Here is a 27,659-nt window from a genome sequence, read left to right on the forward strand (position 1 = left end):
GTCCAGAGTGCGAGACTCCCGCCCCGGGGGCGCCGAAGCGGTATCCCTTGAACTCCGTGCCCTCTTGAGAGCAGAGTCCACGACCGCCGAGTCATGAGGCAATTGAGGCCGCATTAACTCTGGGTCCGAGTGGATCCTGTATTGGGACTCCGCTTTTTTGGGGATGGTGGGATTAGATAATGGTCTCAACCAGTTCCGAAGCAGTGTCTCTTTGAGGACATTGTGCAATGGCACCGTGGAGGACTCTCTAGGTGGTGATGGATAGTCGAGGACCTCGAGCATCTCAGCCCTCGGCTCATCCACAGAGACCACGGGGAAGGGAATGCAAATAGACATATCCCTGACGAAGGAGGCAAAGGAGAGGCTCTCAGGTGGCGAGAGCTTTCTCTCTGGTGAAGGAGTGGGGTCGGAGGGAAGGCCCACAGACTCCTCTGAGGAGAAATATCTGGGGTCTTCCTCCTCCCCCCACGAGGCCTCTTCCTCGGTGTCGGACATGAGCTCCTTTAGCTCAGTCCTCAACCGGGCCCAGCTCGACTTCGAGGCACCGAGGCCTCGGTGGCGTCGTCGAGCGGTGGACTCCCACGCCGGCGGGGATGAAGCTCCCTCCATCGACGTCGACGGGGACTCCACCTGCGTGGCGGTCCAGACCGGCGCCGCAAGTGGCGTCGAAGGCCTCGGCGCTGGCGCCTCCATCATCGGCACCGAGGGCGCAAGCACCCCCGGCGCCGGCACAGTCTGGCGCATCAGCCCTTCCAGGATCCCCGGAAGGATGGCTCGGAGGCACTCGTCCAGGCCCGCTGTCGGGAAAGGCGAGGGGGCCGGTAGAGGAGTCGGTGCCGGAAGCTGGTCGGGTCCAGGAGACGGCACCGAAGTGCTGGCACCCTGGCGTGACGATACCTCTACCACAGAGGGGGACCTCTCCTCTCGGCGCTGCCGCTTCCTCGGCGTCGAGTCATCCCTGGTGCCGGGAGCCGGATGCGCTGTGGGCGACCGATGATGGTGCTTCTTTGCCTTTTTGCGGTGCCCATCATCAGCGCTTGGTGGAATAGAAGAGGAGGAAGTAGATCCCCCTCGGCCTCGAGGGATCGGGTCCGACAGGGTTCGGTCCCGAGGGCCCTGGGTAGAAGGAGTGACCAGGGCCGATTGCCCACGCAGCCTCTCACCCCTTCCGTCTCCGGAAGACCGGCGGGATGACGGGACCTGTGCTCCTGGGGTCGGTGCCGTCGGTGCCGATTTCGTGGACATCGGTACCGGTACCGAAGATCCGGCCGTCGACACCGATGCCGTCGACGTCGAGGGGCCGGCGCAAGTTCCAAAAAGACGATCCCGTAGAACTTGCCTCGCTACCTGTTTCCGGAGACCGAGACACAAGGTGCACGTCTTGGTATCGTGCTCCGGCCCGAGGCACTGGAGGCACCAAGCGTGAGTGTCGGTCTGCGAGATATGCCGGCCGCACCGACCACACTTTTTAAATCCACTCGGGACCTTCGAGGACATCGACGGAAAAATTGCGTCGGCGAAGTCAAAGTCGTCGATGGTGGCGGTAAAATTCACGCCTCGAAAAATAAATCGACCGCGCGGCCACAAGGCCGCAACGAGACGTCCCCTCTAAAACGACGAGGGAAAACAAAGTTCTCTCTTTGTTTTTTTTTTTTTGTTTTTTTTTAAACAAAATAAAATAGAAAATGAAGAAAATAAAACGAAGAAAAGCTTGCGGCAAAAGCGCAATCCGGTTTCTGGGGCTGACAGAGAGAGAGATGAACGCGGCTCTCTCCAGCGCAGAAAAGAAAAGACTGAGCGGGAACGGTCGCGCACGGGCGGGAAGACGGCCGCACATGCGCGGTGGGCGTACCCTGCGTGCGGGACCGCCTGCAAAGTTTTGTTCCGGTTGGTGGGGGCTGCAGTGGACGTCAACCCAGTCGTGAGAACAAGCAGCCTGCTTGTCCTCGGAGAATAGCATCATCACTTTTTTTTTTTTTGGGGGGGGGGGGGGGGGGGGGGAGGGGTGGAAGAAGGAATTGGCAACCAGGTGGCTTGTTAAGATGGAAGAAGCAATTAATATGCAAAGTATAGGACTGGAGAATATATTCAGCAAGGCAATGATCATAACCACAATCATAGTAACATAGTAGATGACGGCAGAAAAAGACCTGCATGGTCCATCCAGTCTGCCCAACATATGTGTATACCTTACCTTGATTTGTACCTGTCTTTTCAGGGCACAGACCGTATAAGTCTGCCCAGCAGGATTCCCCGCCTCCCAACCACCAGTCCCGCCTTGCCAGAATGAGCAGGTAGACGCAGAAATGATAAAAGAAATCAGAGATGCAAACAAAATGGGCAATGTGATAATAATGAGTGTACTACCAACCGCCTTGCCAGGATGAGCAGGTAGACGCAGAAATGATAAAAGAAATCAGAGACGCAAACAAAATGGGCAATGTGATAATAATGGGTGACTTCAATTATCCAAATATAGACTGGGTAAATGTAACATCGGGACACGCTAGAGAGGTACAATTCCTTGATGAAATCAAGGACAGCTTTATGGAGCAGCTGGTGCAGGAGCAGAGAGAAGGAAAAATTCTAGACTTGGTCCTTAGTGGAGCGCATGATCTGGTGAGGGACGTTATGGTACTGGAGCCGCTTGATAACGGTGATCATAATATGATCAGTTTTGATATCAACCTTGAAGTAACTATACACAGGAAGCCAAATACGTTAGCATTTAACTTTTAAAAAGGAGACTATGATAAAATGAGAAGAACGGTTAAAAAAAAAACTTAGGATTTCCTCAATTATTACTTTAAAAGGAGTGAAGCCTGTGAAAACTGGGATTACTTTAATCAGTGGGATCTGAATTAGAGACTTAAGTACATCTATTGTTGAATAACTTCTGGTTTTTAAAAGAGAAAGAATGTAATCAGATCTATTATTTCTACCTAATATTGGACAATAAGTATGTTTTCAATGAAATGATTTGACTATACACCGTATTGGCCTTGAAGAAGCCAACCAGATGATCAATGTGGAATAATGAATTAGACGAGTAATATACAATTCAATGGCTCAGCAAGAAGGAAGTGATCCAGTCAAAAATCAGTACTGAATTCAATAAAGAGAACATATAACAAGACTAGAGCACTGCAGCCCACAGAGGATCGCCCCCACCCCCCACCCCCCAGTGAACATAACAGAGCCTGCATTGCTCTGCTATGACTAGGCAGAAACCGCACCATCCTGCTAAGCAAAACTGGTAGATACCCTAAATGGATCGCGGCTGTTATCACTAAAAAGGGGGCTCTGTCAGATATTGAGTGAACACTTATGCAATGAACATATATATTTTTTAATTTCTTGATCTAAATTTAAAAAAAAATCTATATATGTGTTCAAGCTGTAAGAAAAATATGCTGTGCAGACCCATGAAACTCCTACTTTAATGCATTTTGAATTGTAAAAGTGAAATATACAGGTTGTGAGAACTTTCAAAGCACTAATTGTTAGCTGCTAAGTAGGCAGCACTGAACTGTTCAAAGGCCTTAATTACTTTTTTTTTATCACTAGTAAGTCTTGTGCCTTTAAAAGCAAAATTATGTGGTACATGAACACATTGCTTAGGTATATCTTATGTCTACCTGAATGATACAATGGACAGGACTAGGTGGCTTTGACCTAAATGACATTAAAGGAAATATACCAAACTAAACTTCAACAAGGCTCGAAAAGGATCAGAACACTATCCATAAAATGGGGAGGGGGGAAGGGAGGTGGAAGGAAACCTGCAGTCGTAGTTACAAAGGTACCCTCCTTGCTGGACAGACTAGATAGAATATGGCCTATCTGCTGCCTTCTATTATATGCTACTATGCCCAATGGGGTCTATGCTGAACCAGTCAACGATATACAATGCCCCTAGCCTTCTGCAGCTGCAAAAATGCAGCTCTGGTTGCAGTGTTCTTCACTTCCTGTGGAATTTCTACAGGATAACAGGTTGAACTGGATGTGCAGCTCTCACTGCAACAGCACACAAGCTACAGTGTACCAGTTTGAAGAATATGATGTGGCACTGTGGCTACAGGGTGTATCACCGCCCCTTGCCAACAACTAAGCCTGGACAGATAGTCAGGGTGAGAAATGTTCCACCATTCCTTGATTCATTCCACACCAGATCTAAGAATCTCTGTACTGCCCCTCCCCCACTCAATTCTTTCCTTCCCTCCAAGATCTCCTTTCCTCATTCCTCCCATCCCCCAGATTCCTGATCCCTTTATTTACCCCCCCCCCCCATCAATCATTACACAAGAAGATTTTGCATAAAAATATACAAATCTGCATCTCCAAGTATATGCAAATATGCTTGAGCTACCACAAGAAGCTTAGGGTTATGCTTACACACATTAGCTATAGCAAAGATACTTGGTAAACAGTGAAGCCATTTAACGGACAGATGTTCAAATAAGGAAAAATTAATTCTTACCTGATAATTTTCTTTCCATTAGTCCCAACAGATCAATCCAGAGACTTGTGGGTTGTGTCCCTCTACCAGCAGATGGAGATAGAGAGAACCTCTGAGGTTTGCTATATGTGGACCTCTGCAGCCAGCTGAACCTCAGTATGAATGATAGCAAAGCAGTGGAATGGAAACAATAGAAAACTCTCCTGACATTGTCAGACCAATTGCCCAACATACTTGCACCACTTCTATGTTTATTTATTTTATTATCAAACGAAGGAACATTCAGAACAACGGAACCTGAAAAAAAAAAACTAACCAACCGCAACAAAACTGCAGACAGTAAACCCGGGGGGGGGGGGCTCTGGATTGATTTGTTGGGACTAATGGAAAGAAAATTATCAGGTAAGAATTAATTTTTCTTTCCATGGCATCCCACAGATCAATCCAGAGACTTGTAGGATGTACCCAAGCAGTCCTCAAGTAGAGTGGGACACCCCCAACCCATAAGAAATCACCGACAAGCCAAACACTACATCTTGACGAGCTGCCACATCCACCCGATAATGACGAGTGAATGTATGGACCGAAGCCCATGTAGCTGCCCTGCAGATATCTTTCAGAGAAACCAAACGGGACTCTGCATAGGAGGAAGTTTGAGCTTCCGTAGAATGAGAATGAACTTGCAAAGGGGCTTGCTTGCCTAATGCCACGTATGCCGAAGAGAAGGCCTCCCGCAACCAACGGGCTATGGTGGCCTTGGACGAAGAGATGGTTAGAAAGACAAAATTCATTCCTCACCTCCAAATACCTGAGAAGAGCCCGTCTCACATCGAGGCAGTGAAGAGCCGGAATTGCTCAAGGTAATCTTCCCAGCAGAAGGCCGGCAAATGCAGGGACTGCCCCAAGTGGAAACGAGAAACCACCTTGGGCAAAAACGAAGGAACTGTCCTAATCGATACCCCCGCCTCTGTAAAATGCAGGAAGGGGTCTCTTCAAGTAAGAGCCTGCAACTCAAATTCTCCGAGCGGAAGTAATGGCTACTAGGAACATCGTCTTCAAGGTGAGATCCTTAACTGTAATCCCTGATAAGGGTTCGAAAGGAGGACACTGAAGCGCTTTGAGAACTAGATTAAGGTTCCAGGATGGCAGAACTGGCACATGAGGAGGGCACAAACGATTTACGCCTCTCAAGAAACGAACCACATCCGCGTGGGAGGCGATGGACGTCCCCTAAAGCAGGCCTCTAAAACATGCCAGAGCTGCCACCTGCCCCTTAAGAGAACTCAACGAGATGATTTTTGTACAGCCTCCTGAAGAAACGCAAGGATAACAGATACTGAAGCCGAAGCCACTGACAATCCCAAACTCGCACACCACGAATCGAAGGTACGCCACACCTTAGCATAAGCTATCGAGGTGGATCTTTTCCGAGCCTACAGCATCGTAGTGATAACCGTGTCCGGATACCCTTTTCTTCTCAACCTCGCCCTTTCAAGGGCCAGGCTGTAAGACCAAAGAGGGAGGGATTATCCATCGTGACTGGCCCCTGCAGCAGGAGACTGTGCTGCGCCGGTAGCAGAAAAGGACGATCGAACAGAAGCCTGATCACATCTGTGTACCAGGGTCATCTGGGCCAATCCGGGGCCACTAGGATCACTCAACCAGGATGACTAGCAATGCAAGTCAGTAACCTGCCCACCACTGGCCACAGGGGAAAGACATAGAGCAAGCCCCTGGGCCAAGGTTGAAGAAGAGCATCGATACCTTCTGAGCCCAGCTCTCGTCCCCTGCTGAAACGGGGAACATTCGCATTGAATGCGGCGGCCATTAAGTCCATCTCTGGCATCCCCCAACAGGCAGTTATCTGATCGAAGGCCAGAGGGGAGAACGTCCACTCCCCTGGCTCCAACTGGTGGCGACTGAGAAAGTCCGCTTGCACATTCTGTGACCCCCACTACATGAGCCACTGTCAAGAGAGATGAGTCTCTGCTCAACAGCAGATCAGAGCCGCCTCACGCGCTAGGGGTGCACTCCTGGTGCCCCCGACGGTTTATGTAGGCGACCACCGTCGCATTGTCCAAAAGCAGTCTAACTGGGCAACCGCGAAGAGACAAACTCCCAAAGGGTCAGACGAATTGCCCGTAACTCCAAGCGGTTGATGGACCATGATGCCTCCGTCGAAGTAGCAAACGCCCTGGGCCGTCTGTTGCAGGCAACAAGCACCCCCAGCCAGACAGTGACACATCCGTGGTCACGATCTTCTAGTCTGGGGTTGTCAGAGGAATGCCAGACACCAGATTCTTTTGAATGAACCACCAATGCATTATTGTGTGAAGACAGGCTGAACATGGCACCCGAACCTCATAATCTTCCGAGAGTGGAGACCAACGGATCAGAAGGTGCCACTGGAGGGGGTGCATGTGAGCTCACGGCCCACTTTACCACGTCCAAGGTGGAGGTCATGGAACCTAGAACTTGTACATAGTCCCAAGCCTGCAGGTTCAGAGTTTGAAACAGCGCTCATTGCTGAGCCTGTAACTGCTGTGCTCGAGCTGAAGGAAGAGAAACTATCCCTGTTCGGGAATCGAAGCACACCCCCAAGTATTCCAGCGTTTAGGCAGGCATTAGGCTGCACTTCGGTAAGTTAATCACCCAACCAAGCGACTGAAGCAACCCGAGCACTTTGTCGGTTGCCCGCCAACTTCTCCACGAAAGAAGACGCCCGCACAAGCCAGTCGTCTAGATAGGGATGGACCTGAATCCCTTCCTTCCTGAGATAGGCCGCCACTACTACCAGAACCTTGGAAAAGGTCCGAGGCGCAGTGGCTAGGCCGAAGGGCATCGCTTTGAATTGGAAATGATGACCGAGCACTGCAAAGCGAAGAAATCGCCTGTTGGGAGGCCAGATTGGAATGTGTAAATAGGCCTCTGAGATCGAGAGAGGTCAAAATCTCCCCTAGCTGTACAGCTGCGATCACCAATCGGAGGGTTTCCATGCAGAAAAGCCGAACCCGAAAGGACCTGCTGATGCACTTGAGATCTAAGCCAAGAACCACCCTTTTTTAGCACCACAAAATAGAGTATCAACTGCACCCTCTTTCTGCTTGGGGTACGGGCTGGACAGCACCCCAGCCGTTGTAAGTTGAGGAGGGTGTGTCGAACAGCCAGCACCTTGGCGGGACATTTGCAAGGAGATTCCAGAAAAGAGTCTATTATCGGACGAGCTAATTCTAGCTTGTAGCCGTCTCTGATAACCTCCAAGACCTATTCGTCGGATGTTACCCTGGTCCACTCCATCAGGAATAGGGACAGTCTGCCCCCAATAACCGGCTGGATATGGACCAGGGCCCCATCATTGGGCGGACCTGTCTGCGGGTTGGTTTCTGTTACTGGAAAGGAAGGCCAACCTGTCACCTCGAAAGGGCTGAGGCCTCTGAGAAGACCTTGCTCTCTGAAAAGAGGCCCTGCATCCTGGATGGTAATGCCGTGTATCCCTAAACTTAGGTCTAGGTCCTGCTGGTCGTACAAACTTGGACCGGTTCTCCGGGAGGCGCTGGCCCTTAGAGTCCCCAAAGTCCTTCACAATCTGTTCTAAGTCTGTCCCAAACAAAAGCTTTCCCCTAAAAGGAAGCCTTGTTAAACATGACTTAGAGGCCACGTCTGCAGCCCAATGCCGCAACCACAGCCAGCGACGAGCGGTGACCGGGGAAACCTCCTTTGCCGAAGCCCTCAAAAGATCATAAAGAAGATCCGCAAGGAAGGCTAAACTGGACTCCAAGGCCAGCAAAACAGCCACGAGATCTTCTGGAGAGGAGGCTTTCTGTACCCACAATAAGCATGCCCGCGCTGCATAGGAGCCACAAACTGAGGCCTGCAGGGAAAAGGCCACTACTTCAAAGGGCAGCTTCAACCAAGTCTCCAACTTACGATCTTGAGGGTCCTTGAGCGCCGTGCCCCCCTCCACAGGGAGAGTGGTTTTCTTAGTGACTGCTGTGATTAAGGAATACACCGTAGCGACCTTCAGCAACTCTAAGGAGCAGGTAGCACGTAAAGACTCGACATAGCTCTAAGCAACCTTAAGTCCACTGTCCGGCGTATCCCACTGCACCGAAATAAGGATCTTCATGGCCTCGTGCACATGAAAGGAACGAGGTGGACAATTGGTACCAGACATAATAGAGGGCACCGGACCTGTTCCTCCTGATGATTCCGGGGGGGGGGGGGGGGGGGGGGGGGATGGCCAAAACCTCAAAAGCCCTATCAGGGAGGGAAGCTCTTCCCTGCAAAAAAGGCAGGCAGCCGCCGGATCCCACCCCCTCCTCAGAGGGCAGGGTGACCTCATCTGCCAAATACAAAGATTCTGAGGGAGAGCCCGGAGACAAAACCGTGCCATCTGTGTCAGATAGCTCATCGGGATCCAAAATCTCCACCTGGGGACATTTTGGCAGGAAAGACTGAGAGGCTGCTGCAACTGAAGTTTGCTGAGGAAGAGACAGGGCTGCCTGAAGAGAAGCTCCTGACTTCTTCAAAAGAAAGGCATCGTGCATTAATAAAACAAAATCTGGGAAAAAGAACTGCAAGGGACTCCCCTGCTCCCTGTACATCGCTTCTCTCCATCGGAGCCTGTGCCACAGAAGCGCGCTGTGCCTCATCTATCAACCGCCACGTGCAGAGCGGGTCGCGCCTGAGAGGAAAAAATGGCATTCGCCAATGCGTCCTGCACTAAGTGGCACAAGGAAACCGCCGAAACTATCCCCTACGCTTCCGACTCACCGGACGGCTGAGGGGAACCCCCGTCGCGCTGAACACCCACTGCGGGCTGACGGCGGCAGGACTCACACTCCCCCGATGCTGCTCTCTGGCCCCCACACCGGGAGCAGCACAGCAGCCTCAGAAGGCACTGACATGCTCCACAAACGCCTGCCCCAAAACTGACTCGGCAGAACGTCTAGTTCCTCCGTATGATTAAACAAAAACAAAGTCTCTTACCCTTTTTTTTTTTATTCAGGAGAGAACACCCATCAGGCCAACAGCCCCGGGCGGCCGAGGAAAGGTAGGGGGAGACTGGGAGGGACCTGGCACCACCAGGTGTACACCACAAGCTGCAAACAGCCACTCAACCCCTGCTTGTGCTAAACTAGGCCCAAAGGACACCAGTAGCCAGATCAAACTGGAGCTGCACAGAGATGTCCCTCCACCTGCTAGACAGAAAGAATACTGAGGTTCAGCTGGCTGCACAGGTCCACATATAGCAAACCTCGGAGGTTCTCTATCTCCACCTGCTGGTAGAGGGACACAACCCACAAGAATCTGGATTGATCTGTGGGACGCCATGCAAAGGGCCATATTAGCAAAACACACCATAATCAGAGGAAAGCACAACTTGCTAACATTTTTTTTAAGTTCTACTCTTAACGTGACAGGTAAGAATTTACCTGGGGAAGGAAAACCAAAACAAGCACCTAGAAGTTTGTCAAAAACGCAAAAAAAAAAAAAAAAGATTAAGGGTGACAAGATTTCAAACTTATTTTATTTCAATACTTACCATATCCACTCAAGCTGCTTTGACTTCCATATGCTCCTGCATAACTTCCACTTAGCTGCTGGTTACCTGCAGCACCATATGTGGATTGATTTCCTATACATTAGGACATAAATGTAAGAAAAACTTGCTTACCAGATAGATTGTTAGTTTCATTTAGCCAAAACGTGGTAAGTAGAAACTTACTAGTGTAAGCATACCTAATCCATTTTCCAAAGTGGGGTATAAGGTAAAGTATTTACATATCTGCACATATTAACCCTTTAATGTCCAATGTTCCCGTAATAAGCCATATGGGAACAGATTGATGGGAACACTAGACACTATACTAAGAATACTAAAAAAAATAAAGTATCTGACTTATACTACTACTAGTAAAAAAAAGGCCCGTTTCTGACACAAATGAAACGGGCGCTAGCAAGGTTTTCCTCGGAGTGTGTATGTTTGAGAGAGTGAATGTGCGAGTGTGTGTGTGTGCGAGAGTGTGTGTGTGCGAGAGTGAGAGCGAGAGGGGGGAGGGAGTCTGGGTGCAAGTGTGCCTGTGAGAGAGAGTGGTGTGTGTGTGAGAATGAGAGTGTGTGCAAGTGCGTGTGAGACACAGTGTGCGAGAGAGTGTGTTTCACACAGATACAGTGTGTGCAAGAGAGAGAGTGTTGTGAGACACAGACTCTCTGTGAGACTGAGTGTATGAGACCAAGAGAGTGTGTGAGTGACTGTGTGACACAGAGTGAATGTGATACAGTGTGAGACATAAGAGTGAGTGAGAGAAAGACATTGACTGTGAGAGAGAGTGTGTGTGTGTGACAGAGATACCTCCCCCCCCCTCTGGTGTCAGGCCCCCCCCCCTCCCTCTCTGGTGTCAGACCCCCCCCCCCCCCCCCCCCCTCTCTCTGGTGTCTGTTACCTGTACAGGACGCCGAGCTCTGGCTGTGCTTCAAGGAACTGACCAATCCTATTTAATAGAATACACCTCAAACATTCTGAAGCCGAGAAACCTCGTGTGGTTGGTCACTTCTGCTTGTGACGAACCCGGAAGTACGTGATGTCAATTCAGGAGATGGATAGAGAGAGCAGGAATGCCTCAGCCATGCAGTCCAGCTTCAGAATGTTGGAGGTGCGTTTTATTATATAGGATGTTACTGATCCAAAAACCCAAATAGATCAATGTTCTGCTATATAGTCAGCAGATGATAAAAATGGCCCTATCCCTGAAACTCAAAATTTTCCTCCCTGTGCAAATCCAGTACAGCACAGCTCCAAATTACTGGAACAAAGCAACTAAATGGTATGTGTCCACTGGTAGTCAATTTGGCATTGTCAAAACAGTAGTCAATAACTCCTGCAGTGATCCTGATATCCTTACTGGTTTGTAATGCGACAATTTATTTGTAATGCCACAGTTTAAAAAAAAAAAAAAAAAAGTTAGGACTGAGTTTTAATTTAAATCTGGCCCCTCTTGTACACCTCCCATATTAAAAAAGTCACTTTTTGCACTGCACCCCCCCCCCCCCCCACTTCCCCCTTAGTAAACTAGTTGTCATATTCTGAAGCAACATGCTAGACACATTTGGTATAGTAATTCACAATAACCAATTATATTATCAAGAAATGAATTACAGTAGCCAGTTTCTTTTGTTCCAAGACAGTTGAAAAACTGCTATAAGATACATAAGTACACAAGTATTGCTATATTGGGACAGACCGACGGTCCATCAAACCCAGCATTCTACTACTACTACTACTACTATTTAGCATTTCTATAGCATTCTGTTTCCTACACTGGCCAAGCCAGGTCACAAGACAAGATCCCAAAAAAGTACAATACATTTTATGCTGCTTATCCTAAGAATAAACAGTGGATTTTCCCCAAGTCCACCTTAATAATGACTTATGGACTTTTCTTTTAGGAAGCTATCCAAAGCTAATTGTACCACCAATGATAATTATATACATAAGCATGGATTAATGAGACAAAGCATGGATTTGGTCAAGGGAAAGGTAAAATTATGTATAATCATACCTGATAATTTTCTTTCCATTAATCATAGCTGATCAATCCATAGACTGGTGGGTTGTGTCCATCTACCAGCAGGTGGAGATAGAGAGCAAACTTTTGCCTCCCTATATGTGGTCATGTGCTGCCGGAAACTCCTCAGTATGTCGATATCAAAGCTCCATCCGCAGGACTCAGCACTTAGAGAATTACACCCACGAAGGGACACTCTGCCCAGCTCACCACCGCCGAAACGGGGGAGGGGAATTAACCCAGCTCATCCCCACACAAGTGGGGGAGGGGAATCCGTCCAGCTCATCCCCGCGGAGCGGGGGAGGGACACCACACCCGCCGATGCGGGGGGATCTGGCTTATCCTGCAACCGCAACCGCGGGAGGAGCTGACTGACCCTAACACCGCCGAAGCGGGAGGGGTACAAAGCTGCCCTACAGCCGCACGAAGCGGGAGGGAGTGCCGGCAGAATTTTAAGTCTCAATCCAGCCCCGTAAAACGGAGGGGAGAGGAATGCAGCAGCTCACTGTAACACAAACTCGTCTTAACTCTTGAAGAATCCAAGTGAAAAAACTTGAACACGAAGTCTTTCTGAAGTAACTGAAGACTAAACTTGAACCTGAAATGCAACCAGAATAAAAACAGTACAGATATCTGGGAGGGGCTATGGATTGATCAGCTATGATTAATGGAAAGAAAATTATCAGGTATGATTATACATAATTTTACCTTCCATATCATCAAGCTGATCAATCCATAGACTGGTGGGATGTACCGAAGCAGTACTCACCCAGGGCGGGACATTGAAATCCCTGACCTCAACACTGAAGCTCCAAACCGGGCCTCCGCCCGTGCAGCCACAGTCAAACGGTAATGCTTGGAGAATGTATGAGCCGAAGCCCAAGTTGCCGCCTTGCATATCTCTTCCAAGGAGACGGATCCGGCCTCTGCCATCGAGGCCGCCTGAGCTCTCGTGGAGTGAGCCTTCAGCTGGATAGGCGGCACCTTCCCCGCGGCCACATAAGCCGCTGCAATGGCTTCCTTGACCCATCTTGCCACTGTAGGCTTAGCAGCCTGCAGACCCTTACGAGGACCTGCAAACAGGACAAACTGATGATCCGATTTCAGGAAATCATTGGTCACTTCCAAGTATCTGATGATGACTCGTCTCACATCCAGATATTTAAGAGCAGAGTACTCCTCTGGGTAGTTCTCCCTACGAAAGGAAGGGAGACAGAGCTGCTGATTCACATGGAAGCGAGAAACAATCTTGGGCAGGAAGGAAGGCACTGTGCGAATAGTCACTCCTGCCTCAGTGAACTGCAGAAAAGGCTCTCGACATGAGAGCGCCTGGAGCTCGGAAACTCTTCTGGCTGAAGTGATAGCCACCAAAAAGACTGCTTTCAACGTCAGGTCTTTCAGAGATGCCCTCGACAAGGGTTCAAAAGGCGGCTTCTGCAATGCTCTTAGTACCAGGTTGAGATTCCACGCAGGCACCACTGAGTGCAGAGGAGGGCGCAGGTGATTAACTCCCTTGAGAAAGCGCACCACATCTGGCTGCGAAGCCAGGGAAGCACCCTTCAGGCGGCCCCTGAAGCAAGCCAGAGCCGCTACCTGGACTTTAAGGGAACTGAGCGACAGGCCTTTCTCCAGACCTTCTTGCAGGAACGCCAACACTGAAGAAATTGGAGCAGTGAAGGGAGAAAGTGAGCCTGCTTCACACCACGCTGCAAAGATACGCCAAACCCTGGCGTAAGCAGTAGAAGTAGAGCGCTTCCTCGCTCTCAGCATAGTGGCGATGACCTTGTCTGAGAAGCCCTTCTTCCTCAGACGCTGCCGCTCAATAGCCAGGCCGTAAGACCAAAGGGGGAGGGATCCTCCATCACCACGGGACCCTGATGTAACAGGCCCTGCTCCACTGGCAGCCGCAGAGGATCGTCGACTGAGAGCCTGATCAAGTCCGCATACCAGGGACGCCTGGGCCAATCCGGACCCACCAGGATTACCCTGCCGGGATGCTTTGCCACCCGGTCTAGCACCCTGCCCAACATGGGCCAGGGCGGGAACACATAGAGAAGCTCTTGTGTCGGCCACTGTTGGAGAAGAGCATCTACTCCCAGGGATCGAGGGTCCCGTCCTCTGCTGAAAAAGCGCGGCACTTGGCAATTGGCCGATGACGCCATCAGATCTAGGCTCGGCTGGCCCCAGCGCTTCGTGATATCCAAGAACGCCTGAGCAGATAGCTGCCACTCTCCGGGCTCCAAAGTATGGCGACTGAGAAAGTCCGCCTTGACATTCATGACTCCGGCAATGTGGGCCGCTGAAAGCTGCTCCAGGTTCGCTTCCGCCCACTGGCAAAGATTCATAGCCTCCTTGGCTAGAGGGGCGCTCTTGGTACCTCCCTGGCGGTTGACATAGGCCACAGCCGTGGCATTGTCCGACAGGACCCGTACAGGCTTCAACACCAGTACCGGGATGAACTCCAAAAGCGCCAACCGAATGGCTCTGAGTTCCAGGAGGTTGATAGACCACTTTGCCTCTGCAGGAGACCAGAGCCCCTGCGCTGTCCTTCCCAAGCAGTGGGCTCCCCAGCCCGACAACGAGGCGTCCGTCGTGACGACAATCCACTCTGGGGTCACCAGAGGCATTCCCGCAGACAACTTGTCTGTCTGCATCCACCAGCTCAGCGCCTTGCGCACTGCTGGGTCCAAGGGAAGGCGCACAGCATAATCCTCCGACATCGGAGTCCAGCGCTGCAGCAAATAGTGTTGAAGTGGTCTCATATGAGCCCTGGCCCAGGGCACAACTTCCATCGTGGCCGTCATAGAGCCCAACAGCTGCACAAAGTCCCAAGCCCGAAGGGGAGAGGCTACTAGGAACTGGTCCACCTGAGCCTGAAGTTTGACAATCCGATTGTCTGGCAGGAACACTCTGCCCACTTGGGTGTCGAATCGAACTCCCAGGTACTCCAGGGACTGAGTCGGGCGCAGCTGGCTTTTCTCCCAGTTGATGATCCATCCCAGGGAGCTCAAAAGAGCAACTACCCGGTCCACAGCTTTGCCGCACTCTGCATAAGAGGGGGCTCGGATCAACCAGTCGTCCAGATAAGGATGGACTTGTACCCCTTCCTTTCGTAGGAAGGCCGCGATGACCACCATTACTTTGGAAAAGGTCCGCGGAGCAGTAACCAACCCGAAAGGGAGGGCTCTGAACTGGAAGTGTCGTCCCAGGACTGCAAAACGCAGAAAGCGTTGATGAGGAGGCCAGATGGGAATATGCAGGTACGCTTCCTTGATGTCCAAGGATGCCAGGAACTCTCCTGCCTTCACTGCCGCTATAACAGAGCGGAGAGTCTCCATGCGAAAGAGCCGCACTTTCAAGGCCCGATTGACCCCTTTGAGATCGAGGATAGGCCGGACAGAACCTCCTTCCTTTGGTACCACAAAGTAAATGGAGTAACGTCCCTTGCCAAGCTGACTTTCTGGCACCGGAACGACCGCGCCCAGGCGGATCAGATTGTCCAAGGTCTGCTGCACTGCCACAGCTTTGACCGGAGACTTGCAGGGAGAGAGTACAAACCCGTCTTTTAAGGGTCGGCAGAACTCTAGTTTGTAGCCGTCTCTGATGACTTCCAGCACCCACGCGTCTGAAGTTATTGTGGTCCACTCGCCCAGAAACGAGGACAGCCGTCCTCCAATCTGCACTGCGGCGTGGACCAAGACCCCGTCATTGGGTACGAGACCCTGGGGGAGGACCGGAGGGAGCACCTCCGGGACAGCGGTCTCTGCGAAAGGAATGCTGCTTGGGGGAGAAATTCCTCTTGAAGGAAGAGGGGGCAGAGGAACCCGACTTGCCCGGGCGGTACCGACGGGCTTCCTGCAACCGTCCTCTGGAGGTACTGGGACGAGTACTAGCCCGAGCCCTGACCTCTGGTAATTTCTTGCCCTTAGACGTGCCGAGATCGGTCACGATTTTGTCCAGCTCGACCCCAAAGAGCAGCTTGCCTTTAAAAGGCAACCTAGCCAGGCGGGATTTAGAGGCGTGGTCAGCAGACCAATGTTTCAGCCAAAGCCACCGCCGCGCAGAGATTGTCTGAGCCATGCCTTTCGCTGAGGCCCTCAAGACATCATACAGCAAGTCTGCCAAATAGGCTAAGCCCGATTCCAGGGCCGGCCAATCAGCCCTCAAGGAATGATCCGAGGGGGAAGCCCGCTGCACCATAGTCAGGCACGCCCTGGCCACATAGGAGCCGCAAACTGAGGCCTGCAAACCTAAAGCAGCCGCCTCAAAGGACGACCTTAAGGCCGCCTCCAATCTTCTGTCTTGGGCGTCCTTTAGGGCCGTGCCACCTTCCACCGGCAACGCCGTTTTCTTAGTCACCGCAGTGATTAAAGAATCCACGGTAGGCCACAGATAGGCCTCACGTTCACTCACAGCCAAAGGATAGAGGCGGGACATAGCCCTAGCCACTTTAAGGCTCGCTTCTGGGACATCCCATTGAGCCGAAATTAAGGTGTGCATGGCATCATGCACGTGGAAGGTTCTAGGCGGGCGCTTCGTCCCCAGCATAATGGCAGAGCCAACAGGGGCTGAGGGAGAGACATCCTCCGGAGAGGAAATCTTCAAAGTGTCCATGGCCTGTAACAACAGGTTGGGCAAATCCTCTGGGCTAAAAAGCCGCGCTGCAGAGGGGTCATCCGCTCCATCCGAGCGGGGATCCGTCTCCTCCAAGGAATCCGCAAAGGACCGTTGGGAGACCTCAGACACGCTGCCCTCATCTACATCGGAGGAGACAAATTCCTCCAAGGCCTGGGAATCAACCCGAGGACGTTTACCTCTGGGAACCTCAACCTCTTTACCAGACGAGGGAGCAGGGGCAGCGTTGTGCATGAGGAAGGCCTGATGCAGCAGCAAAACAAACTCGGGGGAGAAACCCCCCAGACTGTGCACTTCCGCAGCCTGGGCAACAGCCCTAGACGCACCCTCAACCGGCGCTCGCAATAGCGGGGGAGAGACATGCTGCGCATCCAAAATGGCGTCCGGCGCGAAACTCCGCGAAGGAGCCGCGCGGGAAGAACGGCTCTTAACTTTAGCCGCTTCTGTGCCGTCGCCCAAATTAAGGGCGTTCATGGCATTAATGTCTCCAACCTCAAGGGCGGCCCAAGAAGAAGCCGTCCGAGCCGCGTGGCCGGCCAAGATGGCGGAGGCGAGGAGCGGGGGATGGGCGTTTATGGCGGGAAAAACCGCCACGCCGGAGGAAGGACCGGGACATTCATCGGTCACGAAACTGTCACCCAACAAGGGCGAATCAGGCTTTAAGACCCCCGCATCCCCTCTAGAAGCGCTCAAGCCACCCGGGGAGCGACCCTTTGTGCCCTCGCCCTCCGACGCCATATGCCACGAGGAGAAGAATCGGGGAACCCCCTGCCCGCTATAAAAAGGTAAAAATTACCTGCTGTCCGCTCCGAGTTTTAACGACCTGGTGTCCCAGTGAGTAGCTGCAATAGACGCTTAAATAAACGTCGAAATAAACGCCTTTAAGGACGTTCAAAATTTTTTTTTTTTTTTTTTAACGGAGCCAGCGGGAGGGGGGAGAAAAGGAGGGACCTGGCACCACCAGGTTTGCACTTGCTCAAAAGAGCCCTCAACCCCAGGCACTCAACAAAACCTAAAAATTAGGCTTGGAGGCCTAGCCAGAGCTGCTGCTGTGTGTGACCACCACCTGCTGAGATAGAGAACATACTGAGGAGTTTCCGGCAGCACATGACCACATATAGGGAGGCAAAAGTTTGCTCTCTATCTCCACCTGCTGGTAGATGGACACAACCCACCAGTCTATGGATTGATCAGCTTGATGATATGGAATCTTGCCTCACCAGTCTACTACATTTATTATATATACTACATTTCTTTGAAGGGGTGAATACATATGAATAAAGGATATGTCGGTCGATTGACAAATGCCTTTTGAAAATCCAGGTACACTAAGTACCTCATGAAAAACTCCTGAGGAAATTAGGAAGTCATGGGACAGGAGGTAGTGTCCTATTGTGGATTAAAAACTGGTTAAAAATAGAAAGTAGGGTTAAATGGTAAGTATTCTCAATGGAGATAGTGGGGTTCCCCCGTGGTCTATGCTTGGACCGCTACTTTTCAACATTTATAAATGATCTAGAGAGGGGAATGACTAGCGAGGTAATAAAATTTGCTAATTACACAAAGTTATTCAAAGTTGTCAAATCACAAGAGGATTTTGAAAAATTAACAAGAGAACTTTGGGAGACTGGGCGACTGGGCATCCAAATGGCAGATGACTTAATGTGAGCAAGTGCAAAATGATGCATGTGGGAAAGAGGAACCCGAACTTACAGCTACATAAAGTAAAATTATGTATCATACCTGATAATTTTCTTTCCATTAATCATAGCTGATCAATCCATAGACTGGTGGGTTGTGTCCATCTACCAGCAGGTGGAGATAGAGAGCAATCCTTTTGCCTCCCTATATGTGGTCATGTGCTGCCGGAAACTCCTCAGTATGTCGATATCAAAGCTCCATCCGCAGGACTCAGCACTTAGAGAATTACACCCACAAAGGGACACTCTGCCCAGCTCACCACCGCCGAAACGGGGGAGGGGAATTAACCCAGCTCATTCCCACACAAGTGGGGGAGGGGAATCCGTCCAGCTCATCCCCGCGGAGCAGGGGAGGGACACCACACCCGCCGATGCGGGGGGTTCTGGCTTATCCTGCAACCGCGGGAGGAGCTGACTGACCCTACCACCGCCGAAGCGGGAGGGGTACAAAGCTGCCCTACAGCCGCACGAAGCGGGAGGGAGCGCCGGCAGAATTTAGGTCTCAATCCAGCCCCGTAAAACGGATGGGAGAGGAATGCAGCAGCTCACTGTAACACAAAATCATCTCAACTCCTGAAGAATCCAATTGAAAAAAACTTGAACACGAAGTCCTCCTGAACAGGAACTGAACACTAAACTTGAACCTGAAATGCAACCAGAATTAAAACAGTACAAATATCTGGGCGGGGCTATGGATTGATCAGCTATGATTAATGGAAAGAAAATTATCAGGTATGATACATAATTTTACCTTCCATATCATCATGCTGATCAATCCATAGACTGGTGGGATGTACCGAAGCAGTACTCACCCAGGGCGGGACATAGAAATCCCTGACCGCTCCAAACCGGGCCTCCGCCCGAGCAGCCACAGTCAAGCGGTAATGCCTGGAGAAGGTATGAGCCGATGCCCAAGTTGCCGCCTTGCAAATCTCTTCCAAGGAGACGGACCCGGCCTCCGCCATCGAGGCCGCCTGAGCTCTAGTGGAGTGAGCCTTCAGCTGGATAGGCAGCACCTTCCCCGCGGCCACATAAGCCGCTGCAATGGCTTCCTTGACCCATCTTGCCACTGTAGGCTTAGCAGCCTGCAGACCCTTACGAGGACCTGCAAACAGGACAAACAGATGATCCGACTTCCGGAAATCATTGGTCACTTCCAAGTATCTGATGATGACTCGTCTCACATCTAGATATTTGAGAGCAGAGTACTCCTCTGGGTAGTCCTCCCTACAAAAGGATGGGAGACGGAGCTGCTGATTCACATGGAAGCGAGAAACAATCTTGGGCAGGAAGGAAGGCACTGTACGAATAGACACTCCTGCCTCAGTGAACTGCAGAAAGGGCTCTCGACATGATAGCGCCTGGAGCTCGGAAACTCTTCTGGCTGAAGTGATAGCCACCAAAAAGACTGCTTTCAACGTCAGGTCTTTCAGAGATGCCCTTGACAAGGGTTCAAAAGGCGGCTTCTGCAAGGCTCTTAGCACCAGATTGAGATTCCACGCAGGTACCACTGAGTGCAGAGGAGGGCGCAGGTGATTAACTCCCTTGAGAAAGCGCACCACATCTGGCTGCGAAGCCAGGGAAGCACCCTTCAGGCGGCCCCTGAAGCAAGCCAGAGCCACTACCTGGACTTTAAGGAAACTGAGCAACAGGCCTTTTTCCAGACCTTCTTACAGGAATGCCAACACTGAAGAAATTGGAGCAGTGAAGAGAGAAAGTGAGCCTGCCTCACACCACGATGCAAAGGTACGCCAAACCCTGGCGTAAGCAGTAGAAGTAGAGCGCTTCCTCGCTCTCAGCATAGTGGCGATGACCTTGTCTGAGAAGCCTTTCTTCCTCAGACGCTGCCTCTCAATAGCCAGGCCGTAAGACCAAAGTGGGAGGGATCCTCCATCACCACGGGACCCTGATGCAACAGGCCCTGCTCCGCTGGCAGTCGCAGAGGTCCGTCCACTGAGAGCCTGATGAAGTCCGCATACCAGGGACGTCTGGGCCAGTCCGGACCCACCAGGATTACCCGGCCCGGATGCTTTGCCACCCGGTCTAGCACCCTGCCCAACATGGGCCAGGGCGGGAACACATAGAGAAGCTCCTGTGTCGGCCACTGTTGGAGAAGAGCATCTACTTCCAGAGATCGAGGGTCCCGTCCTCTGCTGAAAAAGCGCGGCACTTGGCAATTGGCCGATGACGCCATCAGATCTAGGTTCGGCTGGCCACAGCGCTTCGTGATATCCAAGAACGCCTGAGCCAATAGCTGCCACTCTCCGGGATCCAAGGTATGGCGACTGAGAAAGTCCGCCTTGACATTCATGACTCCAGCAATGTGGGCCGCCGACAGCTGTTCCAGGTTCGCTTCCGCCCACTGGCATAGATTCATGGCCTCCTTGGCTAGAGGGGCGCTCTTGGTACCTCCCTGGCGATTGACATAGGCCACAGCCGTGGCATTGTCCAACAGGACCCGTACTGGCTTCAACGCCAGTACCGGGAGAAACTCCAAAAGCGCCAACCGAATGGCTCTGAGTTCCAGGAGGTTGATAGACCACTTTGCCTCTGCAGGAGACCAGAGCCCCTGCGCTGTCCTTCCCAAGCAATGGGCTCCCCAGCCCGTCAAAGAGGCGTCAGTCGTGACGACAACCCACTCCGGGGTCAAAAGAGGCATCCCTGCGGACAACTTGTCTGTCCTCAGCCACCAGCTCAGCGCCTTGCGCACCGCTAGGTCCAAGGGAAGGCGCACAGCGTAATCCTCCGACACTGGAGTCCAGCGCTGCAGCAGAGTTGTAGTGGTCTCATATGAGCCCTGGCCCAGGGCACTACTTCCATCGTGGCCGTCATAGAGCCCAACAGCTGCACATAGTCCCAAGCCCGAAGAGAAGAGGCTACTAGGAACTGGTCCACCTGAGCCTGAAGCTTGACAATTCGATTGTCCGGCAGGAACACTCTGCCCACTTGGGTGTCGAAACGAACTCCCAGATATTCCAGGGACTGAGTCGGGCGCAGCTGGCTTTTCTCCCAGTTGATGATCCACCCCAGGGAGCTCAGAAGAGCAATCACCCGGTCTACAGCTCTGCCGCACTCTGCATAAGAGGGGGCTCAGATCAACCAGTCGTCCAGATAAGGATGGACTTGTACTCCTTTCTTTCGAAGAAAGGCCGCGATGACCACCATTACTTTGGAGAAGGTCCGCAGAGCAGTAGCCAACCCGAACGGGAGGGCTCTGAACTGGAAGTGTCGGCCCAGGACTGCAAAACGCAGAAGGCGTTGATGAGGAGGCCAGATGGGAATATGCAGGTAAGCTTCCTTGATGTCCAAAGATGCCAGGAACTCCCCTGCCTTCACTGCCACTATAACAGAGCGGAGAGTCTCCATTCGGAAGTGCCGAACTTTCAAGGCCCGATTGACCCCTTTGAGGTCGAGGATAGGCCGTACAGAACCTCCTTTCTTTGGTACAACAAAGTAAATGGAGTAACGTCCCTTGCCAAGCTGATCTTCTGGCACCGGAACGACTGCACCCAGGCAGATCAGATTGTCCAAAGTCTGCTGCACTGCCACAGCTTTGACCGGAGACTTGCAGGGAGAGAGTACAAACCCGTCTCTTAAGGGTCGGCCGAACTCTAGCTTGTAGCCATCTCTTATGACTTCCAGGACCCAAGCGTCTGAAGTTACCCTGGTCCACTCGCCCAGAAACGAGGACAGGCGTCCTCCAATCTGCACTGGGCCATGGACCAGGGCCCCGTCATTGGGTACGAGACCCTGGGGGAGGACCGGAGGAAGCACCTCCGGGACGGCGGTCTCTGCGAAAGGAATGCTGCTTGGGGGAGAAGTTCCTCTTGAAAAAAAGAGGGGGCAGAGGAGCCCGACTTGCCCGGGCGATACCGACGGGCTTCCTGAAACCGTCCTTTGGAGGACCCGGGGCGAGCACAACTGGCCCGAGCCCTGACCTCTGGTAACCTCTTGCCCTTAGATGTGCCGAGATCGGTCACAATTTTGTCCAGCTCGACCCCAAAAAGCAGCTTGCCTTTAAAAGGCAACTTAGCCAGGCGAGACTTAGAGGCGTGGTCAGCAGACCAATGCTTCAGCCAAAGCCACCGCCGCGCAGAGACTGTCTGAGCCATACCTTTAGCTGAGGCTCTCAAGACATCATACAGCAAGTCTGCCAAATAAGCCAAGCCCGATTACAGGGCCGGCCAATCAGCCCTCAAGGAAGGATCCGAGGGGGAAGCCCGCTGCACAATCGTTAGGCACGCCCTGGCCACATAGGAGCCACAAGCTGAGGCCTGCAAACTTAAAGCAGCCGCCTCGAAGGACGACCTTAAGGCCATCTCCAATCTTCTGTCTTGGGCGTCCTTTAGGGCCGTACCACCTTCCACCGGCAACGCCTTTTTCTTAGTCACCGCAGTGATTAAAGAATCCACTGTAGGCCAAAGAAAGGCCTCCCGTTCACCTTCAGACAGAGGATAGAGGCGGGACATAGCCCTAGCCACTTTGAGGCTCGCTTCTGGGACATCCCATTGAGCCGAAATCAAGGTGCGCATGGCTTCATGCACGTGGAAGGTTCTAGGCGGGCGCTTCGTCCCCAGCATAATGGCGGAGCCAACAGAGGCTGAGGGAGAGACGTCCTCCTGAGAGGAAATCTTCAAAATGCTCATGGCCTGCACTAACAGGTAGGGCAAATCCTCTGAGCGAAAGATCCGCGCGCTGCAGAGGGGTCATCCGCTCCATCCGAGTGGGAATCCGTCTCCTCCAAGGAATCCCCAAAGGACCGTTGGGAGAACTCAGATACGCTGCCCTCATCTACATCAGAGGAGAGAGAGTCCTCTAGGGCCTGGAAATCCACCCGAGGGCGTTTACTTCCAGAGGCCTCAACCCCTTTATCTGACAGGGGGGCAGGGGCAGCGTTTTGCATAAGAAAAGCCTGACGCAGCAGCAAAATGAACTCAGGGGAGAATCCCCCCGAACTGTGCACTTCTGCAGCTTGGGCCACGGCCCTAGCCGCACCCTCAACCGGCGCTCGCAAGAGCGGGGGAGAAACATGCTGCGCATCCAAAATGGCGTCCGGCGCGAAACTCCGAGAAGGAGCAGCGTGGTAAGAACGGCGCTTAACTTTGGCCGCTCTCTTACCGTCGCCCAAATCAAGGGCGACCATAGTATTAACGTCTCCCAGCTCGAGGGCGGCCCAAGAAGAAGCCATCCGAGCAGAGTGGCCGGCCAACATGGAGTGTGCGAGCAGTGGGGGATGAGTCACCACCCAGGAAAAGGATCTAGGTATCATTGTTGATACATTGAAACCCTCTGCTCAGTGTGCAGCAGCAACTAAGAAAGCAAACAGAATGTTAGGAATTATTAGGAAAGGAATGGAAAACAAAAATAGAACATTATAATGCCTTTGTATCACTCCATGATGTGACTGCAACTGAAATACTGTGTGCAATTCTGGTCACTGCATTTAAAAAAAAGATTTAGAATTAGAAAAGGTACAAAAAAGGGCAACAAGAATAAGGAAAGGCTAAAGCACCTAGGGCTGTTCAGCTTGGAAAAGAGACAGCTGAGGGGAGATATGATAGAGGTTTATAAAACACTAAGGAGTGAAATGGGTAGAGGTAAATCGCTTGTTTACTCTTTCCAAAAATACTAGGACTAGGGCGCACACAATGCCACTAATAGCAAATTTAAAACAAACCAGAGAAAGTATTTCGTCACTCAAATGTGTAATTAAACTCTGAATTCGTTGCCAGAGAATGCAGTAAAAGCAGTTAGCTTAGCAGGGTTTTAAAACGGTTTGTATAATTTACTAAAAGAAAAGTTCTTAAGTCATTATTAAGATGGCCTTGGGAAAATCCACTAATTACTAGGATAAGAAGCATAAAATCTGTTTTACTGTTCTGAGATCTTGCCCAGGTACTTGTGACCCGGATTGCCACTGTTAGAAACAGGATACTGGGCTTGATGGACCTCCAGTCTTGTCCAAGTATGGCAACATTTATGTTTATTTACCCCTGAGAGATACATAGTAAAATGCTTTCATCTCTACCAAGTGCAGAAGTCCTTATTGGATCTCATGAGACTAGTGCATGAAGATCAGTGGGAGAAAATCTGGGAGCTGTCCAGAGGCAAAAATAAAAAGCTAAAGATATCACTAAAAGAGAAAGCTAAGAGAACATATAAGTCTATAAAATCATAAGTGGGATGGGATGAGTAAATAGGAGAAAAACAGTTCACCCTTCCAAAAAGTAACAGTAGGTGAAACTCAGCTGCAAGAAGATACAGTGAAAACAATATAGCTGGGTTTAAAAAGGGTTTACATAATTTTCAGGCAGGAGGATCAAAATTATCAGGTAGATAAGATTTCAGAAATTCATTACCTATCTCTGGGTATAGCAAGGAATTAATCTATTCTCTGGGGCACTTGTGACCTGGATTGGCCACTGTTGGAAACAAAATGCTGGGCCCGATGAACCTTTGCTCTGTCCTACTATTTGTGATCTTAGAGACATCTAAAACCCAAATCTAGTACCAACCTGATCCAAACAGATAAAATGGCCTATCTAGTTGGGCTATCTAACCTGACCACTGGCATTAACTGCTCAGTTCTACAATCCTATCCTCTCAATCCTAAAGTCCAATGATTTTGAATTCATCAGGAGGCTGTTATGCACGCCTGTCTACCCACTTCTCTGACTAGTTCTAGAAGCCTTCAAAAAAGTCTCTCTATTATATCTTCCCTAACTTGCCTTTTCTTCAGATTATACAAAATTAGATGTTAAAGCTATATGCTTTATAAAGATGACCACTGGCCATTTTATTAGCTTCTACTGGATCAACTCCATTTACATAATTTTGAAGGTGTGGCCTCCAGAACTGCTCAAGGTACTCCTGTTCAAGATACTCCAAATGAGGTCGTTATTTGATATTTTATTGTACGTTTTGTAAATTTTTATATTTTGTATATTCAGCAGTATATCAAATAACTTATACAGAAGAGGACAGCAGGAATATATTCTCACATGATGGTTATGTCATCCAAGAAGCCCAGTGTGGACACTGGCATAGTGCACCATCACTTTAAAACTGAGGCAGTGCCCTCACCGCACATGTACGGGTGCCTTCCTGTCCAACGCTTGTACAAGAAACCAGCAGTACATTACTAAAGCTAAGATAACTCCAAAGGGAGGCAGGAGGAATGCAAGAATATGTGCCTGCTGTCCTCTGAGAACACTGCTACAGGTAACTTAGCTTTATCCGAGGACAAGCAGGCATAATATTCTCACGTGGGACTCAATAGCTGCAAGGCTCACAATATAATTATGAACCTGGCAACTATGCAGAACTTGAGCCTGGCTGAAAAAATAAATAAATAAAAAAGAGGGCTGGTGAGCAGAGTTGACTTAAGTAGTAACTATCTCACCTAGAATGCTGCTCTAGACTGTAGTACATAAGAACATAATAGCCATACTTGGTCAGTCAGACCAATGGTGCATCAAGCCAAAAGTGGCTAATCCAGGTCCACTGAAGGTGCGGATGGACTTCCCCGTTGCCTCCTTTGCTACGTCCTCAATGGAGGCAGAGCAGAAATGGGCTACTAAAGCTGCCGTGGCTTTTAAACTGTGAGCAGTGACACAGCCCTGAAGGGTCAGCCCAGCCTGAGCACATGTATAGGAGAAAAAGTCAGCCAAATTGAGATAGCACTTTTGGTTATAGGAATCCCTAATCTGTTAAGGTCGAAGAATACAAACAGCTGGGAGGACTGAGGTTTTGTACGCACCAGATAACCTAGAGCACACTTCCAGTCTAAGGTATGCAAAGCCGCTTCTCCAAGATGAGTGTGTGGCATAGAAAAGAAGAAAGAAGTACAATGGACTGAGGTGTAACTGATACCACTGTAGGAAAGAATTTTGGGTGGGTTCAGAGAACCATGTCATGGTAGAATCGGGTGTAAGGTAAGTCTGCCACCAGGGCTTGAAGCTCGCTTACTCTTCTGGCAGATGTAACAGCTATTAAGAACACTACCTTATATGTGAGGAACGTCATATAAGGAATGAAGAGGTTCAAAAGGAGGTTTCATGAGAGCTGTGAAGACGACATTGAGATCTCACACCACCAGATGTGGTTTAATAGGAGGTTTAGAATGAAATAAACCTTTACATGAATCTCACTATCAAGGGATAAACAAAAACTGGTTTATTATCAAGCTTGAAGTGAAACACACTAATGGCACTCAAGTGTACTCTGATTTAGTTTTGAGGCCAGAATCGGAAAGATGGAGGAGGTACTACATAAGGGTAGGCAGCGCACTTAGCAGGGTTGAGTGTTTTGGCTGCACACCAGAGGGGAAATCTTTTCTATTTGAAATGGCTAACATTTCTGTGCAGGTTTCCTAGAGGTTAGGAGTATCTCAGAGACACTGTCCAGAATGTTTGAGGATCGTAAATCTATGTCGTCACAAACTAGAGAGTGAGAGTCTAGATGATTCTGTGTGATTAGGGTTGGAAAATGTTCTAACCTCAATGGTTCTTTGGTCAATAACTAGGAGAAGTGAGAACCAGATCGAATGGGGCCAATAGGAAACAATTAGAATCATGGTCCCTTGGTCTTGACATGGTTTGAGAAGAGTTTTCTCTATGATAGGTAGTGAAGGAGAAGGCATACAGAAGCTCAGTACTCCAGTGAAGCAAGGAGGCATCTGGGGCTCTACGGTTAGAAGCATATATTATGGAACAAAAGTAGGAAAGCTATCTGTTCTGAGGCGAAGCGAAGAGGTCGGGGGTCCCCCGCTGCTAGAATATTCAAACTACAGAGATGCTGAGGGACCATTCGTGAGGTTGAAGGACTCTGCTCAATTTGTCTGCCACAGCATTCTGTTTGCCAGCTAGGTAAACAGCTTTTACAGAGATGTTTCGAGAAGCTGCTCAAGTTCATACCTGGATTGCCTGCCCACAAAGGTGGTAAGATTTTGTTCAGGTAAAACATGGCAACCTGATTGTCTGTGTAAACATAGTAAATGACGGCAGATAAAAACCTATACAGTCCATCCAGTCTGCCAAACAAGATAAACTCATTTTACATGGTATGCGATACTTTATATGTATACCCGAGTTTGATTTGTCCTTGCCTTTCTCAGGGCACAGACCATAGAAGTCTGCCCAATACTGTTCTTGTACTAAGTTCTGAAGCTAACATCGAAGCCCCTTAAAATTTACAGTCCAGCCCATCCCTATCTATTCAGTCACGATCAGGGTGTAGACCGTAGAAGTCTGCCCAGCTCCCGTTTTGTTTCCAATTACCGGCGTCGCCACCCAATCT

The 27,659-nt window shown here is 50.4% G+C and overlaps 1 protein-coding gene across 4 annotated transcripts in view; it reads right to left on the bottom strand.

Moving 5' to 3' along the window:
* The window catches only part of HNRNPH1 (heterogeneous nuclear ribonucleoprotein H1), a 262,634-nt gene that overhangs the window by 29,179 nt on the left and 205,796 nt on the right, over window positions 1-27,659 (bottom strand). For all 4 annotated transcript variants that reach the window (XM_030213130.1, XM_030213126.1, XM_030213127.1 and 1 more), the window contains one exon: window positions 10,005-10,097. In XM_030213130.1, the coding sequence (XP_030068990.1) occupies window positions 10,005-10,097 (93 nt within the window). The remainder of the gene's footprint in view (window positions 1-10,004; window positions 10,098-27,659) is intronic.

This window comes from Microcaecilia unicolor, chromosome 8 (genome assembly GCF_901765095.1).
Source record: "Microcaecilia unicolor chromosome 8, aMicUni1.1, whole genome shotgun sequence".
NCBI classification, from domain to species: Eukaryota; Metazoa; Chordata; class Amphibia; order Gymnophiona; family Siphonopidae; genus Microcaecilia; species Microcaecilia unicolor.